This window comes from Sorex araneus, chromosome 6 (assembly GCF_027595985.1).
Source record: "Sorex araneus isolate mSorAra2 chromosome 6, mSorAra2.pri, whole genome shotgun sequence".
NCBI lineage: Eukaryota > Metazoa > Chordata > Mammalia > Eulipotyphla > Soricidae > Sorex > Sorex araneus.
Window position 1 is genome coordinate 88,072,608 of NC_073307.1, and position 18,203 is coordinate 88,090,810.

An 18,203-nucleotide genomic window follows, 5' to 3' on the forward strand; every position below is an offset into this window, starting at 1 on the left:
AACAAACACACGCCAAGAAAGAACAGCCGTGCCTTTCCTTTGCTTGCCCTCGGACCCCGGACCCCGGGGGGACAGTTCCAGCCCCGCCTAAAGTCACCAGCGCTTATCCAGGCCGAGGGCAAAAGATGTGTCAGGTTTATTTAGTGTAACACAGAAAGACTGTAACGGTACAATCGAGGCAGGCGAACGTTGCTCGTTGCTCACTGACTGTGAGAAGGAATCCAGGGCCAGCCCGAGGTGGCCCCTAATTGGCACCCGGTGCTGGTTGCTGGGGATCTAAGCCCGCTGGGCCATGAGATGTCAGCAGCAAAGACCAGGGTTTCGGGGTGCGCTCAGACACGCACACATGCACGCACGCACGCACGCACACACGCATGCACACACGCAAACACACACACATGCACGCACACACGCACACATGCACTCAGGCCGCCGAGTAAAGCTATGTACAGTGAGGGACTGGCATCCACTGGTACCCACCGGATGCCAGCCCCTCCGAGGCCCTTCCGGGAGGCGGTTCCCGGGTGGGGGGGGGAGTTATTTTTTTGCACTGTCCTTGTCGGGGAGGGGGAATGAGGGGCTGCCCCGCCCCCCAAACTGCACTGAAGAGGTAGCGCCCCAGGGGGCGGGGGCGTGGCCTCACCGGGGCGGGTGGGGCGCGGGCGCGCCGGGGGCGGGGCCTGCCACCGCCTCCTGGATGTCCTCCAGGCAGCCCCGCAGGTCCATGTCGCAGAGCACCCTGCCCAGCAGCTCCAGCGAGGCCAGGTGGCGCGGCGTGCGCTGCCTCCAGGCCGCCAGCATGCTGTAGTGCGCCTCGCGCAGACAGCGCCCGTTCTGCAGCTCCAGCCGCTCGATCTCGTGCTCGCCCAGGCCCAGCCGCCGCGCGAACTCCCTCCAGCGCGTCGGGGGCACGCCGTCCACCACGGCGTACAGCATCGCGGGGTCTGGGCGGAGGGGTGGCGGGGTGGTGAGCCACGCGGGGTCGGGGGTGGGGGGCGCGCCCTCATCACGCGCGCGCGCCACGCGCCCCTCCCCGCCCGCTCCCTGTGCGTGCGCGCGCGCGCGTGCGCCCCCAGCCAACTCACCGTCGGGGCGCGGCTGCGGGGCGCCGTCCTCCTGCTTCGGCAGGAGGCAGGAGCTGGGGCTCAGGCTGGGGTCCGGGGACCCCGGGGCGAGGGCAGCCTTCAGGAGGGGCGGGGCCGTCTCCCTCGGGGGTGGTCCGAAGTGAGGCCAGGTTTCAGAATTTTGAGAAGGGACGACGGTGGGGATGGGACTGAAGGTGGGGGAAGAATAAGGGCCGCCTGGCCCAAACTTCCCGGGATCAGGCTCCCCCTGAGAGAGAAAAGGCGCAGCCTGAGCGGGTGGGAGTGAGAGAGAACCCCCCTGCGCACCCACCCCCACCCCCACCCCCGCCTGAGTAACGCCTTGGGGCTAAACGCAGCCTTTTCCCACTTGGATTTCCTTTCGGCCACCCTCAGTGGCGACTCCTGACTCTGCACTCAGGGATCACTCCTGGAGGGGTTCGAGGGACCCTAGGGAGTGCCAGGGAGCGGACCAGACCAGCCCGGTGCCAGGTGGGCGCTCTACCTGCTGGATTACCCGCCCAGGCCACTTTCTTGACCCTGTTAACGCCTGCAGGTGGCCCCCTGATCTGCAGCCCCGACCAGCAGTTGAAGCTTCCGACCTTCCTTCACCTGCCAAGCCACACGGGCCCACAGGGACCAGCGGCTGAAAACCACGGGGGGGGGGGCTAGAGAGAATGGGGGGACGGGGGGGGGAACCCAAGGGTGACAGGTGACTGAGGGCTAGCTGGCATCATTACAGGCATCATTCCCAGGGGGCCGTTCGGGGAAATGGGGGGGTGAGGTGCCTCGACTTACCTCTTTGATAGGAGTGGATAGTTTTTGAGGACAAACTATAAGACAAAGAAACGTAGTGTGAGTGACTTCACTTCCTGTCTGCGCCCCGAAAGGAGGGCTGGGGCCCCTGGGGACTTGTGGTGCCATGCTTCAGGGCCTAGGGGGCCCCAGGGACTACACACACCTCCCCCCTGCAGTGTGACAGGCTCACCGTTTCCCTCTATGCTTAGCCACCCTCCGCCCGGCCCCTGCCCCTCCCGCTGCAGAATCCACTCACCGATGGAGGCCAGCTTGGATTTCCACCGGGGCAGGCGGCACAGAAGCACAGAGGACAGGAGGCACAGGAGGCAGAGGCCGAAGAAGATGACCAGGGGCAGTAGCACCTCGGTACCTGGACACAGAGGGGGTGTTGGTCAGAGGGGCAGGCTGGCTAGGGCTACGGGAGGGGACAGGAGAGGCCGGAGGGTGATGACTTGCTCCTGATCTTCTCACCTTTGTCCTCCGGGACAACAACCGGTCTCTGGGGAGAGCACAGCTTTACACAGTCTGAGTTGTTCTTACAGCTGCGAGAAGAAAACGGAGATAGTTTACAACAGAGAGATAGTACAGGAACTAAGGCACTGGCCTTGCTTGCGGCTGACCCGGATTTGATCCTTGGTGCTGCGCACGGTCCTCTGAGCACAGCAGGACCTGACCCAAAAACTTAAAAAAAAAAAAAAATTTCCGGGGCTGGAGCAATAGTACAGTGGGGAGGGCGTTTGCCTTGCACGTAGCCAACCCGGGTTCGATTCCCAGCATCCCATAGGGTCCCCTGAGCACCACCAGGAGTAATTCCTGAGTGTAGAACCAGGAGTAACCCCTGTGCATCGCCGAGTGTGACCCAAAAAGCAAAAAAAAAAAAAAAATTTCCAATAAAAATAGCACTGTAGCACTGTCATCCCCCGTTGTTCATGGATTTGCTCGAACGGGCACCAGTCACGTCTCCATTGTGAGACTTGTTGTTACTGTGTTTGGCATATCGAATACGCCACGGGGAGCTTGCCAGCCTCTCCGAGAGGGGTGGAGGAATCGAACCTGGGTCGGCCGCGTGCAAGGCAAACGCTCTACCCTCTGTGCTATTGCTCCTCAATAAAAATAAAAGAAGAAATAGCATGGGTGAGCTGGGTGGGGGTGGGGATTGGCGTTACACATGGGAGAAACACAGCCCCAAAGGAAAAAAGCAAAAAATACCCCGTTGCTGGAAGTCCTTGGCCTGATAAGTACCAAGGCTCCCTCTTGATCAAATGGGAATTAAACCCGTCTATGGAACTGATGGAGAGGAATGAGACGTCAGCCCGTCACAGACTCGTTTCATTTTCAAGTGGAAATTGATCTCACAGGTGCCTGTGGACACACACACACACACACACACACACGCATGCACACACTCATACTGTGTGTGCAGGTAAAACCCAGCTATGTCATGCATGATGCAGAACATGTCAGGTGTCTGGTCTGGTGCTACTGAACCAGAGTGGTCCCCTTGGCCAGGATCTGATGGCCATGTCCTCAAGGCGGGAGCCTGCACCCCGAAACCTCCTCAAGGCCTGAGAAGCAAGGAGCCAGGGAGATAACTGGGGCGCAGCGTTCATCTCCTATGCACGAGGCCCTGGGTTTGACCCCCAGCACCATGCACACAAAAACCATCTGACACAGGGCGTGAGCCATAGTGCAGCCCCATCTAGACTCAACCCTCGGCATCCCCTAGGGTCCCCTGAGCCCACCAGGAGTGATCCCCGGGGATCTGTGCTAAGTGATCCCTCAGCACGGGGCCAGGAGTGAGCCCTGAGCATCACCAGATGTAACCAAGAGAGAGATTGGAGGAGTGAGGAGGTGGGAGACGGGTTATCCGGCCCCCACCGTACTGTCAGACGGAGACAGAGCCCCTGGGGGTCTCCCACACACTGCCAGTGGTTCCACCTAGAGTCATCCTCCCTCACCCCTACCACGCACCATCCCGGGTGCAGCCACCGGCAGCTGAGAGAGGTACTCACTTAGCACAGGGCTCACACCTATTCTTCTTCAGGTAGAATCCGGCGTGGCAGTTGCAGACTGTATCCTGGTTTTCCCCACCTGTAGGAGGAGACACAGTGAAGGCAGCTGAGCTGAAGAGTCGGCACGCATGCACACACACACACACATGGCGCACACACACACAGACTCTCACACTCACACATACTCTCACACTCACACACATATACACATGCTCACACACATACACACACTCACACACAAACACACACCCACACACATACACACGTATACACACTCACACATCACATACACACACACACAAACACTCATACACATCACACACACTCACATGCACACACTCACACAAACACTCAACATACACACACTCACATGCACACACTCACACACATACACACATATATACACACGCTCACACACTCATACACTCACATACATACACACATACTCACACACACATATATACACACACTAACACACGCACGCGTGCACGCGCGCGCGCACACACACACAGCAAGACCCCAGAAGGAGGAGGGGCCAGGAGGGTGGAGTGGGCCAGAGCGGAGAGGGAAGGGAAGGAAGTGCGGAAAGATGGGGAGCGGGGGACCCCCGGGGAGGCATGGGGTACTCACAGGAGATATAGACGGTGCCATTGAGGCAGGGGCTGCAGTTCATGCAGTAGAACAGACTAGATCCCGAGTAGGAGCGGTACTGGTTGGGCCCACAGCCGCACACAGTGTCCTGCTCTGCCGTGCAGGGGGAAAGCTCCACCTGCTTCAGGTCTGGGAAGGGAAGGAGATGACACAGGAGTGAGCCCGCCGCCTGGGGTCCCCATGGCAACCTGGCTTGCCCTGGGTCCCCCCCGACATACATAACCCTCCTGGTGACACCCCCACCACACTGTGCGCCCGGGGTCCCCATGGCAACCTGGCTTGCCCTGGGTCCCCCCCGACATACATAACCCTCCTGGTGACACCCCCACCACACTGTGCCCAGGGCATACACAGACCCCAGCACACTCACGCACACACCTGCTTACAGTTCTGTGTACACACACACACACACACACACACACACACACACACGCCCGCATGGCCTAGACATGGCAATGCCCTGGATGGCCCAGGATGGAGTCAGAGGCTGTGGTTCCTTTATGCAACAAAACACTCTGCAGGGGCTGGAGCGATAGCACAGCGGGGAGGGCGTTTGCCTTGCACGCGGCCGACCCAGGTTCGATTCCCAGCATCCCATGTGGTCCCCTGAGCACCGCCAGGGGTAATTCCTGAGTGCAGAGCCAGGAGTAACCCCTGTGCATCGCCAGGTGTGACCCAAAAAGCAAAAAAAAAAAAAAAATACTCTGCAGCTGGAAGAAAGGACAAAAGTCCTGCAGTGTATCGCCCCGTGGGTGAAACTGGGGGGATCGTGCTGAGTGAGGTGTGTCGGCAGGAGAGGGATAGATACAGTGATCACTCACCCGCCTGTGGGGGTTTTAAAGATGCCCTGTAGAGCCGGAGCGACAGTATAGCAAATAGGGCGTTTGCCTTGCACGCCGCCAACCTGGGTTCAATCCCCGGCATCCCGTAGGGTCCCCCAAGCACTGCCAGGAGGAATTCCTGAGTGCCCAGTCAGAAGTAAACCCAAGTACCAGCGGTGTGACCCCAAAACAACAACAGCCGATACATTTCAAGAAGGGAGTTGCGGGGTGATGGGGGGAAAACAGAGCCATAGCACAGAGGGTAAGGTGTTTGCCTTGCACGAGGACGTTCCGGGTTCGATCCCCTATATCCTCTATGGTCCCACAAACCCTGCCAGGAGTGATCCCTGAGTGCAGAATTGCTGGGTGTGGCCCCCAAACAAACAAGAAACAAAAATACATGTAAGAGGGCCAGAGTGATAGTATAGCAGATAGGGCGCTTGCCTGGCCCCTGGCCAACCCGGGTTCGATCCCTGGCATCCCATATGGTCCCTCAGCACTGCCGAGAGTAATTCCTGAGTGCAGAGCCAGGAATAACTCCTGAGCGTTGCCAGGGGTGACCCAAAAAGCAAACCAAAAAACAAACAAACGAACAAACAAAAAATACATGTTAGAAAACAGCAAGCGGCCAAGACAACTCAACTGAACATTTGGTTCAAGAACTAGGTTTTGGGGCGCTGGAGCGATAGCACAGCGGGGAGGGTGTTTGCCTTACAAGCAGCCAACCTGGGTTTGATCCCCAGCATCCCATAGGGTCCCCTGAGCACCGCCAGGGGTAATTCCTGAGTGCAGAGCCAGGAGTAACCCCTGAGCATCGCAGGGTGTGACCCAAAGGGGAAAAAAAAAAAAGAACTAGGTTAAGTTAGGGGAGGGGCTGAAACTGGAGGCCGTTAGACCTCGGTGGAGAGAAGTGGGCACTGATTATGTATGTAGCATCAGAATGATGTGTGTGTGAAGCCATCATTGGTAGTATTGGTTATTTTCTATTTATTTATTTATTTATTTATTGCTTTTTGGGTCACACCGGCAATGCACAGGGGTTACTCCTGGCTCTGCACTCAGGAATTACTCCTGGCGGTGCTCGGGGGACCATATGGGATGCTGGGATTTGAACCAACCCAGGTCGGCTGCGTGCAAGGCAAACACCCTACCCACTGTGCTATCACTCCAGCCCCCTATTTTTTAATTTTAATTTTTTTTTGCTCTTTGGGTCACACCCGGCAATGCACAGGGGTGACTCTTGGTTCATACACTCAGGAATCACTCCTGGCGGTGCTCAGGGGACCCTATGGGATGCTGGGACTCGAACCCGGGTCGGCTGCGTGCCAGGCAAACGCCCTCTCCACTGTGCTATGGCTCCAGTCCTCCATCATTGGTAATACTGCTATTACCATCTAACTAGGTATCCCCGGGAATATCCCCCACAAGACACAGAACACAACCAACGAAGCAACCAGCATAAAGAGCCCAGCCACACGCCTCCTGCTCACAGCCCTGCCCTCGGCGGAGACTCACTTTTGCGGCACCGGGAGCAGCTGAGGCACCGTTGCTGGTAGTTCTGCTGGGCGATGTAGGTGCCCTCTGCACACGGCTCACAGCCCGTGCTCATCCAGGAGTTCTCACAGTGAGTCTTCAGGTAGGTTCCTGTGAGAGGACCAGAGCGATAGCACCGCGGCGAGGGCGCTTGCCTTGCACACGGCCCACCCGGGTTCAAGTCCCAGCATCCCATAGGGTCCCCCGAGCACCGCCAGGAGTCATTCCTGAGTGCAGAGCCAGGAGGAACCCCTGTGCATCTCCGGGTGTGACCCCAAAAGCCCCCCCCCACAATAAAAAGAAGGTTCCTGTGTTGTGGGGGAGAGGGGAGGGGAGGGGGAGGAAGGGCAGCGTCAGCCTCCAGCCCCAGGAATAGATAGAAAGAAGCCAATCACAGAAAAAAATTAAAGCCAGGCCACCCCAAACCTTCAGGAGGGGAAAGGAGGGAGGACTTCCTGGGAGAGGTGACAAATGTAGGTTTGGGGAGCCCAAGATTTAAAAAAAAAATCTTTTTTTTTTTTTTTGTAAAACAAAAAACAAAGGAAGAAGCAGAGACCCAGGGCGGAGAGAGTCCCTGTTCCCCATTTCTCTGACCTTTATGGCACATGGTGCAGCAGATGGTGTTATTTTCAGGGTGGACATATTTTCCCGGGGGACACGGGCTGCCTTTATTCTCCGTGTTCAGTCCAGTCGCCCCTGTGGACTGTACTGCCACCAGCACAGCCTGGAGCACCTGAGGGGAGTCCAGAATAGAGAGGCCGTCAGGAGCAGGAGGCCGGCGGGAGGGGGGGTAGGGGGAGGGGGAGGATGGCAGGAGGGGGATGGCGGGAGGGGGGATGGGAGGGGGAGGACAGTGGGAGAGGGGTGGTGGGAGGGGTAGGACGGAGGAAAGGGGGATGGAGAGAGGGGGAGGATGGAGGGAGGGGGGATGGAGGGAGGGGGAGGACGGCGGGAGGGGGGATGGCGGGAGGGGTAAAACAAAGGGAGGGCGGATGGCAGGAGGGGGAGGATGGCAGGAGGGGTATGGCGGGAGGGGGAGGACGGCCACTGGGAGTAGGAGGCAAGTCCCTGCCCGCTGTCCTGCCTCCTTCTACCCAGGGCCCTCCGGCCACTGCACCTCCAGCTCCTCCGCCCTCTCCTGTCCTTACACACACACACACACACACACACACACACACACACACACACACACACACACACACGTGTCCCTCCCATCCTCCCCAGGACCGGCCTGGGCACTGGGAGCTGGCGGGCGACCTCAGCCCTGGCCCACCCTCCCAAGCTGCAGCCCCCAGGATCTCAGGATCGGGAGGGGTGGGGGGAGGGGAAAGCGGGGCTTAGATTTGTTTAGTCTGGGACCCACACCTGGCTGTGCCCGGTCACTCCTGCTTCTGTGCTCAGGGCCCCTATGGAATGCTGGGGACCCAATGTACCAGGCAGACGCCCTCCCCGCTGTCCCGTGGCTCCAGCCCGGCAGGGAGGGCTGTGCTAGGACACAGGGCACAGGGGCTGGGGCCATAGCACAGCAGGGAGGGCGTCTGCCTTGCTCGCGGCCAACCCGGGTTCAGCTGCCCATAGGGTCCCCTGAGCACCGCCAGGAGTGATTCCTGAGTGCAGAGCCAGGAGGAACCCCTGCGCATCGCTGGGTGTGACCCCCAAAAAGCAAGAAAAGAAAAGAAGAAAAAAAGAGAAAGACACACAGCGCCAGGGAGTGAAAACCCACCAAACCAGAATGGGCACGGGGGAGGGGGGTGCGGGGGGGGGGGGGGGGCGGACAGAGCTGGGAGCCCCCGCCCCGCCCCTGCCCCTGCGAAGAGGAAGTAAACAGCGGGGAGCAGTAGGTGCACCAGGCCAGGGGAGGGCTTCCAAACAGCACCCCGGTTCCCCGCAGACAGGGGGGTCCCCCTGAGTCCCCACCAAGGGGAGGGGTATCCCACTGCTGCTGCCCCAAAGCCAAGGCCCAGACGGGGCAGTCGCACAGAGAAACAGGCCGACACCCCCCTCACCCCTGCCCTGCCCGCCCTCCCCCGCGCCCCCCCCGCCCCCCCACTCCTCAGCCAGCCCCCACCCCAGCACCCCCAAGGCAACAGGAAACCTTTGAGGGCAGTTCTGGGAAGCAGCGGCTCCCCACCCCAGGAGGCAATCCGATCCCGCTTAGAACCCCAGTTCCAGACGGTTGGGGGGGGGGGCGGGGAGCCTCAGGTTCTGGACTGTCTTGAAAGGCCAGGGAAGGGAAAACAGCTTGCAGCAAGCGACCTCTGGCCTTTGAGGAAACACCCCCCCCCCCCCCCCCCCCGCACCCCGCCCCAGCCCTGCGCACGTGTCCCCCACACCCCCAGCACCTCCAGGGTTAAGGAGCTCCGGGAAAGGAAACCTCTTCCCAGCAGCCCCGCCCAGTGACTCAGGGCCTGGGGTGGGGGGTGCCGGGTGGCGGGGATCAGCTAAGGGAGGGGAGAAGGAACCAGAAGCTTCCCCGGGCTCCTCAGGGGTCATGAGTCAGCAGAAAGACTCTAAGACTCGAGGAGGGACCAGCCAGCAGTGAAGACCCCGCCCCCCCCACGCTGGTCCCTCCCTCCCCCCCACTCCAAGCCCACCTCCCCCCTCCCCATCAGGCCTTGCACCCCTGTCCCACTTGGCCCAGCTGCTTCAGGAAATGGCAAACGGCCTCTGCCATCCTTACCCCAGCCCTGGCTTCCTCTTCCCACCCCATCCTTCAGACCCCCTCCCCCTCCTCCTCGGCTGAGCCCGGTCCCCGCCCCCCTGCACCCCCCCCAGCAGATAACCCAGGTCTCTGGCTTCCCACACCGGCCCCCCCACACACACTCCCCAGTTCCAGCAAGAAGCAAACCCAGGCCTGCCCTGGCCGCAGGGGGTTCACCACATTCCCACAGCCTGGCTGGTTCTGGCCGGTCGGATGGGGTGGGGAGGGGGAGGGAGGGAGGGAGGGAGGGGGGGTGTTGGTGGGACACACAAGCCCCCTGGGGAGCCCAGATCATCTTTTCTTTTTTTCTTTTTAGATCACACCTGGCGATGCTCAGGGGTCACTCCTGGCTCATGCACTCAGGAATCACCCCTGGCAGTGCTCAGGGGACCCTATGGGATGCTGGGAATCGAACCCGGGTCGGCCGCATGGAAGGCAAACGCCCTCCCTGCTGTGCTATCGCTCCAGCCCCAGCCCAGATCATCTTTAAGAAACGAGACACGGATTCTGAGTCTGCCCCCAGCCCCCGCTGGCAGCACAGGAAAAACTGAGGTGTGTGGGTACTGGTGCCGGGTACTCGGGGCCTCGGGGCCTCGACTTCCAGGAATGAGGGCGTGAGGGAGAAGGGAGGGTGGAGAGCGGCAGCGGAGCTTCCCAGACACCCCCCCCCCCCAGCAGTGGGGGCCCCGGGGATCTCCCACTGCAGGCACCTAGGGTTGGCAGGCACCTAGGGTTGGCATCTAGGGTTGGCATCCTGGCCGCCAGCCAGGAAAAGGCACCAGGACCCCAGTCTGAGCGGCTCTCACCTGCAGGGGGGGGGCACAGCCGGAAGGCGGGGAGGGCCTGCGAGAGACAGCCCAGCTGAGGGGGTGGCCTGCACCCCTCCGGCTCCCCCGCAGTTTCCGCCTCGGAAGGCCGTAGAGTGTGACTTCCTGTGCGAGGGTGCCAGGGCTAGGCCAGAGACACTGTGATCGAACACTGACCCTGGCGCCGCCCGCCCGCCCTCCCTCCCTCCCGACGCCAACACCTCACCCCTACCACTTCAAATGTCTCCCCCAATATTGCATGACTGTAGCACGGGCACGAAACTCTGTAGCTGCACCCGCACCGTGACTCATTAATAAAAAAATAAAAATTTAAAAAAAAAAGTCTCCCCTATGAAATGTCAAGATCTGGGGGGAGCCAAGGTCTCCTGCGAGAGAGAGAGAGAGAGAGAGAGAGAGAGAGAGAGAGAGAGAGAGAGAGAGAGAGAGACAGAGAGAGAGAGAGACAGAGAGAGAGAGAGACAGAGAGAGAGAGAGACAGAGAGAGACAGAGAGAGAGTCAGAGAGAGAGACAGAGAGAGACAGAGAGACAGAGACAGAAAGAGAGAGACAGAGAGAGAGAGAGGCCGGACCGGAGCACCCCCTCCCTCCCCCACAGCCCTGGGCTAATAACTCCCCCCCCCAGCTCACTAGCCTTCAGCCCCCTCCTCCCCCCCACCCTGTGAACGTTAATGACATGAATTAACCTTATCTCCCCTCTGGCTTCTTATCATCACACAATTATCTGGGGTAGGCAGATAGGATCTCCCCAAATAGACCATAAACGCTGAGAGATGAGAGAGCAGAGAGGACCGTGGCTGGCGATAAGTGTCTCGCCCGTGGGTAAATCTCTCAGCGCCCAGAAGTGGGGGCACAAATTAAACCTGGGCTTGTGGGCTGATCTAGTGTGCGATCTGTCTCCTGCTAAAGCCAGTGGTTCCCAAAGAGAAAAGGAGGGAGGCGGTGTCCCCCCTCCCCGCCCCACCCCTGTAAGAGCATGTCTCTGTCCAAGAAAGTGCTCTCAAGCTCTCCCCCACCTTCCCATGCATGCACGTATGCAAGACACAGACACACAGACACACACACACACACACACACACACACAGATTCTCTCCCCATGCATGCACGTATGCAAGACACAGACACACAGACACACACAAAGACACACACAGACACACACACACACACACACACACACACACACACACAGATTCCCTCCCTCTCTCTAAGGCGTTTCTTGAGAATCCGGGTTTCACTCGCTCTCTGGGAGATGTCTGTCACCCATATCGGTAACAAAGACTTTGGAACTTCAGGAGCGAGAGCTACAGCGGGGCGGGCGGTTGCCTTGCATGTGACTGACTTGGGTTCGATCCCCCGCACCCCAGAGGGCCCCCCTGAGCATTGCCAGGAGTGATCCCTGAGTGCAGAGCCAGGAGTCAGTCCTGAGCATCCTGAGTGTGACCCAAAACAAAAAGAAACCTTCTGCTTCTGCTCCCTCCTGTTGGAGACCCGCTTCCATCCGGCCAGCCCCTCCCCGCCCCCCCCCACCCTTCACGTGCCCCAGAGGGAATTCGTCTGGATTCCATGAGTGTCACACTTGGTGTCCGAGCCCAGACCCTGCCCCCTGCCACCCCCTGGATGTCAGTCAGCCTGCCCCGTGTGCCTGTCCCTCCCTGGGGCCGTCAGCCTTCATCCTCTGTTGCCTCACATCTGGATTCTCGCAGCTGTCAGCCACCAGCCTCCTTCCTGCACCTTCTTATCTCCCTTCAGGCTGCCACTTGCTCTCCCCTGCGTGGGAATCTTCCTCTTCAGGGCGTGACCCTGAACATCACTGCCACTCCTCACGCACCACAGACCTCCCGAATGAGTCTTCTGGGCACTATTCCGGGCACAGTGTGCCCTCAGAGAATTGTCGATGAAGGAATGAATGAATGAGCAAGTGAATGAGTGAGTGAATGAATGAATGAGTGAATGAATGAGTGAGTGAAAGAGTGAGGGAGTAAACGGGTGAGTGAATGAATGAGTGAGTGAGTGGATGAGTGAATGAATGGATTAGTGAATGAATGAGTGAAGGAGTAAGTGAGTGAGTGAATGAATAAGTAAATGAATAAGTAAATGAGTGATTGGGAGACCAAATGAGTGAGTGGATGAATGAGGAAATGAATGAGTGAATGAGCCAATGAATGAGTGAATGAGTGAGTGGGTGAGTGAATGAGTGAGGAAATGAGTGAGTGAGTGAGTGAATGAGTAAATGAATGAGTGATTAAGTGAGTGAATGAGCCAATGAATGAGTGAATGAGTGAGTGGGTGAGTGAATGAGTGAATTCCTCCACTGGGACATATTCAAGATTCTTTATCACCTCCCTCCATCTCTACAATCTTCTTTTGGTTTGGGGCCACACCAGGGGTCCTGGGGGTAACCTCATACTCAGCTTTCGGGCGGGGCTGGGGAGAGAGCACAGCGGAAAGACCCTCGCCTTGCGCATGACGACCCAGCTTCAACCCCTGGCACCCCACCTGGCCCCCCAAGCCCGCCAGGGCTGACCCCTGAGTCCAGGACCAGGACTCAGCCCTGAGCACCACGGAGTATGGCGCTCACTCCCAAAATAAGCTCAAGGGCGGGGGTGGGACAGGGAGCCACGTGGAGCAGGGGATCGAACCCCGAACCCGGAACCCCCCCACACATGCAGGACCCGCACTCAGCCCTGTCTCATTTTTTTTTATTTCTCCTCGTTCCTCAACACGATCCTTCTACTCCAACAAAATAATCAGCTTCCGGACACCACCCCGAGACCTAAGGGCCCCCTCTCTCCTCCCTCACAAGTCTCCTGCCTCTTCTTTCTCTTTTTTTCTTTCCTCCTTTCCTTTCTTATTTCTTTCTTTTTTTTTAGGGGGGCCATTAATGGTGCTCAGGAATTACTCATGACTTTGTGCTCAGGGGACCATCTGGGGTGCCAGGATTTGAACTAGGTTCAGCCGTGTGCGAGGCAAGTGCCTTACGCCCTGCACTATCTCTCCAGGCCCGCTCCAGGAAGGAGCGTGGGTATCTGGGTGGGGCTGCCCTTGTCTTTTTTTGGGGGGTGGGGGGGGTTACACCCAGCAGTGTTCCCAGCTCTGTGCTGATGGTTGGTTTCTGTCTTTCTGTCTATGCATCTGCCGATCAATAGCTTCAACTCTCACTCCATATCTTGTTTTGTTTTTTTTTTGGGGGGGAAGGGGTTAGGGACACTCCCAGTATAGTGCTCAGGACATGAGGCTGTGCTGGGGATTGAATGCACAGTTCCTGCATGCAGAGGTTGGAGCCATAGCACAGTGGTTTAAGGCTCTTGCCTTGTATGCAGCCGAACCAGATTCGCTCCCCCGACCCCCACCAGGAGTGATCTCTGAGCACAGTGCCAGGAATAAGTCCAGACCACCACTAGATGTGTGTGTGCAGGGGGGCGGAATATCTGCTTGCAAAGCAAATGTTCCAACCCTTTGAACCACGCTCCCTAAATCTTTTTTCTTACCCCTAGGACATCTTCTCTACCTCACCCAAGTGATACCTGTTCTTCAGCCACTCAAGTAACAGCCTCTGCAGATGGTTGCCGGAATGCCAAGGTAACTATCCCACCCTGCTCACTAGATCTCTCGTTGGGATGGTTTACTGGAGGCTCTAGACCCAGGTACAAAGTACCCCTGAAACACGATAGTATGCACACACACACACACACACACACACACACACACACACACACATCGAACCTGGGACATTCCTGGCTTTCCTTGAAAGGACGGCAAGGGCCAGCGAGATCATCCAGGAGCTAAGGTGCTTGCCTTGAACGCCGCTGTCAGATGGCACCCTAACCCTGCCCGGACCAACCGCCAGCACAGCGCTGGGAGCACTGCCAGGTGTAACCTCCACCCCCCAATAAAAGACAAGAGCAGGGGCTGGAGCGAGAGCACAGCGGGGAGGGCATTTGCCTTGCACGAGGCCAATCCGGGTTCAATTCCCAGCATCACATAGGGTCCCCGAGCACCACCAGGAGTGATTCCTGAGTGCAGAGCCAGGAGTGATCCCTGAGCATCACCGGGTGTGACCCAAAAAGCAAATAAAAAAAAAAGACACGAGCAGTCCGAGACACTCCCCTCTCGTCCCCCCTCCCCGCCCCTCCGCAGTGCTCCCTTCCAACAACACCCCCGGTTGACACAGGGTAACACTTTTGTGATTTTGTTTGCTCTCCTTCCGGATGTTGCGAAATCATTTTTCACGGCAAGTTCTCTTGCCTCTTAGGGCTGTAAGTTCTTGGAGAGCAGCAAGATCCTGTTCTCTCCATCCCTTTCTCACCTGTATTCTACCTGCCCCGTCTCCTCCTCCACCACACACACAGAAGATGCTCAGTGTCGCCTTCTGCATGGTAAGACACTTGGACAGCAACAACAACAACAACAAAGTTGGATGGCTAGGGCCGGAGCGATAGCACAGCGGGGAGGGCGTCTGCCTTGCACAGGACCAAGCCAGCTTCAATCCCCGGCATCCCATAGGGTCCCCCGAGCACCGCTAGGAGTCATTCCTGAGTGCAGAGCCAGGAGGAACCCCTGAGCATCGCTGGGTGTGGCCCAAAAAGCAAAAAAAAAAAAAAAAGTTGGATTGATAACCCAAGCCTTATAGAACTCCAATTGAGCCCCCCACCCGCACCCCAGCCCCAAATGGAGCTTCAGACGTTAAAAACCAGACCCCCCAATCCATGGGGCCGAAATGATAGTCCAGTGGGAAGGGCTCTTGCCTTGCACACAGGGACCTGGGTTCCATCCCGCTATTCCATAAGATCCCTCAATCACCACCAGGAGTGACTCCCTGGGCGCAGAGCCTAGACTAAGCCCTGAGCACTGCTGGGGGGTCCCCCAAACCCTAAACAAATAAATAAAATTGGACAACTCCCCCCCCCCCCCCCCCCCCCGTTTTAACCTGAACCAGGCTCTTTCCTGGCCCCTAAAACCCTAACCATATAAAAGCTAGCACCAGGGCTGGAACAATAGCACAGCGGGGAGGGTGTTTGCCTTGCATGCAGCCAACCCGGGTTTGATTTCCAGAATCTCATACGGTCCCCAGCACCGCCAGGAGTAATTCCTGAGTGCAGAGCCAGGAGTAACCCCGGAGCATCACCGGGTGTGACCCAAAAAGAAAAAAAAAAAAGCTAGCGCCAGCTGCGCCTTCTCTCTCCTTGGCCCTGTTCCTGGGCCACCAGGTAAATCCCACAGCTCAGAGATTGGGTCCAAGGCCCTCCTCACCCCGACCCTTGAAACAGGGGCAGATAGAGGCAAGAGGCAGGGAGACCTCGGAAGCCTGGAGCGAAGGAGACACTGGTGGTGGGATTGGCGCTGGAGCACAGTGTGTCTACAACCCAACTATGGACACACAGTATGTCCACACACCCCGCTCTGAATAACTGCAAATCATGATGCCTGAATGCAATCAGAAAGCGAAATAAAAAGCAGCCAGTGACATCTCCACCCCCAGGCAGCCCCTCTGCCAGGGTACCCCGTAATAGCTTCTCGATTCGCAATCTAGGTCTTTATCTTCAAAACAGCCGAGGAGGAGGAGGAGGTGCGGGTTATTATGTCCATTTTAGAGAAAGAGAAACCTGAGGGGGGGTGTGGACGGGGGAGCAGCATTGCATCACCACCTGATTTTCGGGCAGTAGCGTGCGAGGGAGTCAGGCTTCAAATGGGAGTGTGCTACCTCCCCCCCCAAAAAAAAAAAAAACAGAAGATGCCAGGGCCCTTGGCGGGGGGTCAGGGAGAAGCAGAGAAGAACGGGGAGAAGAGAAGGGCTGAGGAGTGGCGGGAAAGGGACTGTGAGCTTGGGGTGCCAGGGGCATTAGGGTCTAAAGCCATGGGGGCTCGGGACAGGGGGTCAGGAATGCGGAAGGAGTGGAAGGAGAAGGTTTCAAGGTTTCAAACAGGGAAACCCCGAGAGGTTGAAGGTTTCTGGGGGAACAAGTAGAAGAGAAAGGTATGATCCGGAGGACGGGGAGCGGGGGAGAAGGGAAAGTGGAGGTGCAGGCCAGCGCCCCGGAGGCATCCCCCCAGAAAGTGGGGGGACAGGGGACTCAGCCCTCGGAACAGGAGATGACCCCCGCTCCCCGAACCCCCGAGGGAGGGACGCGGAGGAAAAGTTGAAAACAGGCCAGTGAACGGGACATTTTCCAGTGACGAAAACAACTTTCTACTTCCCCAAATCATGGACGGAGAAGCCAAGGGATTCTTGCTCAGGTCTTGGGAGGGGGCGGGGGGGGGTGAGGAGGGGTGAGGAGCAGGCACCAGTGCGGGGTGGAGGGCGCGGTGGGGGGCAGGCGGGTCCCTGGGGGTCCTTCATTGCCTGCCAAGCAGCTGCGCCTGAGTAGAGGCAGAGGCGGAGGGTTGGGGCGGCAGGTAGGGGTGCTGTGGGAGAGAGGGGGCTTTGGGGGCGCCTCATTTCCACTCCCAAGGCTCCCCCCCACCACCGCCCAGACCTCAGTGCCCCCCAACCCACTAGGTTCCCAGCCCAGCCCGCCGAGGGTTAAGCAGCCTCCGCCCTCCTTCTAGACTCAGTTTCCCCTCACATTTCCCTCCCACCCAACTGCAGCTGCCCTGAGACCTGCTCAGACAGGCCCCCTGGCCCCCAGCCCGGGCCAGCCCCGCTGCCCAAGGCCGGCTCTGGACTCTGAATCCTGGCGGCTCCCTCTGAGCTCGCCCCCTGCCAACACTCCCGCCCCCTCCGTCTGCCCGTTCCTGGCGGTCCCACCTCTGTCCCCGCCAACTCCCCCCACACACACACCTCCCGGCCAGGTTCGTTTCTCTTTATTCTCCTCCCGCCGGCCGCCCCGTCCTCTCTGCCTCTCTGGCTCTGGGGCGAATGAATGGGCCACCCTGAACTTGGAGGGTGAGGCCTGGCCGGCCCCGTCAGGCCTCACGGGGCTGCTCCTGACCCACCAGCCCCTCCACCCCCCACCCCCAACTCACCAGGGTCAGCAGCAGGCCAGGCACGGCGGGGGGGCCCATGACCGGCCAGCGGGGTCTCTCACTCCCCCATCAGGGAGCTGGCCAGGGCCTCGGCGGGGGCCAGCGTGGACTCCGGAGCCGGCCCAGGACACGCAGGTGCCCCAGGGCGCAGGGGTGGAGCGCTGAGATCCTGAGATCGGAGGAGCAGACGGGACAGTCAGGTCCCCGAGACCCGCCAGCCCCAGCCCACGCCGCGACTGGCACCCACGTCCCCCCCGGAGAGGGACTCGGAGAAACTTCAGCCGCCTTGAGAGGAGGTGGGAGGGGGAGGGAGAGGCGAGTGGGGTGTCGCAATAGCAGGAAGAGAGCTGGGGGCGGAGGCAGGGGAGGTGCGGGAGGAGGAGGAGGAGGGCAGAGGCTGCTTAACCCTTCAGGGCCCAGGGCAGGCACGGAGGGGCCCAGCCCCAGCTGCCTTGGGGGCCCCCACTCCCCATGGCACTCACCTGACTGCGCCCAACCAGACCCCTGGGGGCTCCCAGCCTGCTCCCCCCTCACCCCTTCATTTGCCCCCTCGTGGGTCCCAAATCCTGTGCCATCTGGGTCTGCCGGCCAGGACTCACTTTTCAGAGCCTTTCCTGGTGGTGGGGGGAGGAGGAGCAGCTCTTGCTCAAGGTCTGAGACCTAGAGACCCCCCCTGGTCCCCCAGAGTTCCCCACTCACACCCCAGAATCTCCCACTTTCTTGAGGACTTACCCCAGCAACGGAAGCAGGGTTCAACTCGCAGAGGGAGTCCTGCTGGTCCTTTTGGGGTGTTCCCGGGGTCCTTCTGGGTCTCAGCT

General features: G+C 59.1%; 1 protein-coding gene across 2 annotated transcripts; it reads right to left on the bottom strand.

Annotated features, from left to right (window-relative positions):
• Window positions 1-112: 112 nt before the first annotated feature.
• TNFRSF1A (TNF receptor superfamily member 1A) lies at window positions 113-17,709 on the bottom strand. Of its 2 annotated transcripts, none has more exons than XM_055142433.1 (10): window positions 17,386-17,709; window positions 7,492-7,630; window positions 6,880-7,008; window positions 4,523-4,672; window positions 3,893-3,971; window positions 2,352-2,422; window positions 2,137-2,250; window positions 1,881-1,915; window positions 1,086-1,332; window positions 113-944 (listed from the first exon to the last, which is right to left on the bottom strand). In XM_055142433.1, the coding sequence occupies exons 1-10, from the start codon at window positions 17,422-17,424 to the stop codon at window positions 640-642; spliced, it is 1,308 nt and encodes a 435-aa protein (XP_054998408.1). In that variant the 5' UTR covers window positions 17,425-17,709; the 3' UTR covers window positions 113-639. The 2 variants fall into 2 exon arrangements, with proteins under 2 accessions (XP_054998408.1, XP_054998409.1); XM_055142434.1 differs by lacking the exon at window positions 17,386-17,709 and adding an exon at window positions 8,263-8,397.
• Window positions 17,710-18,203: the final 494 nt, after the last annotated feature.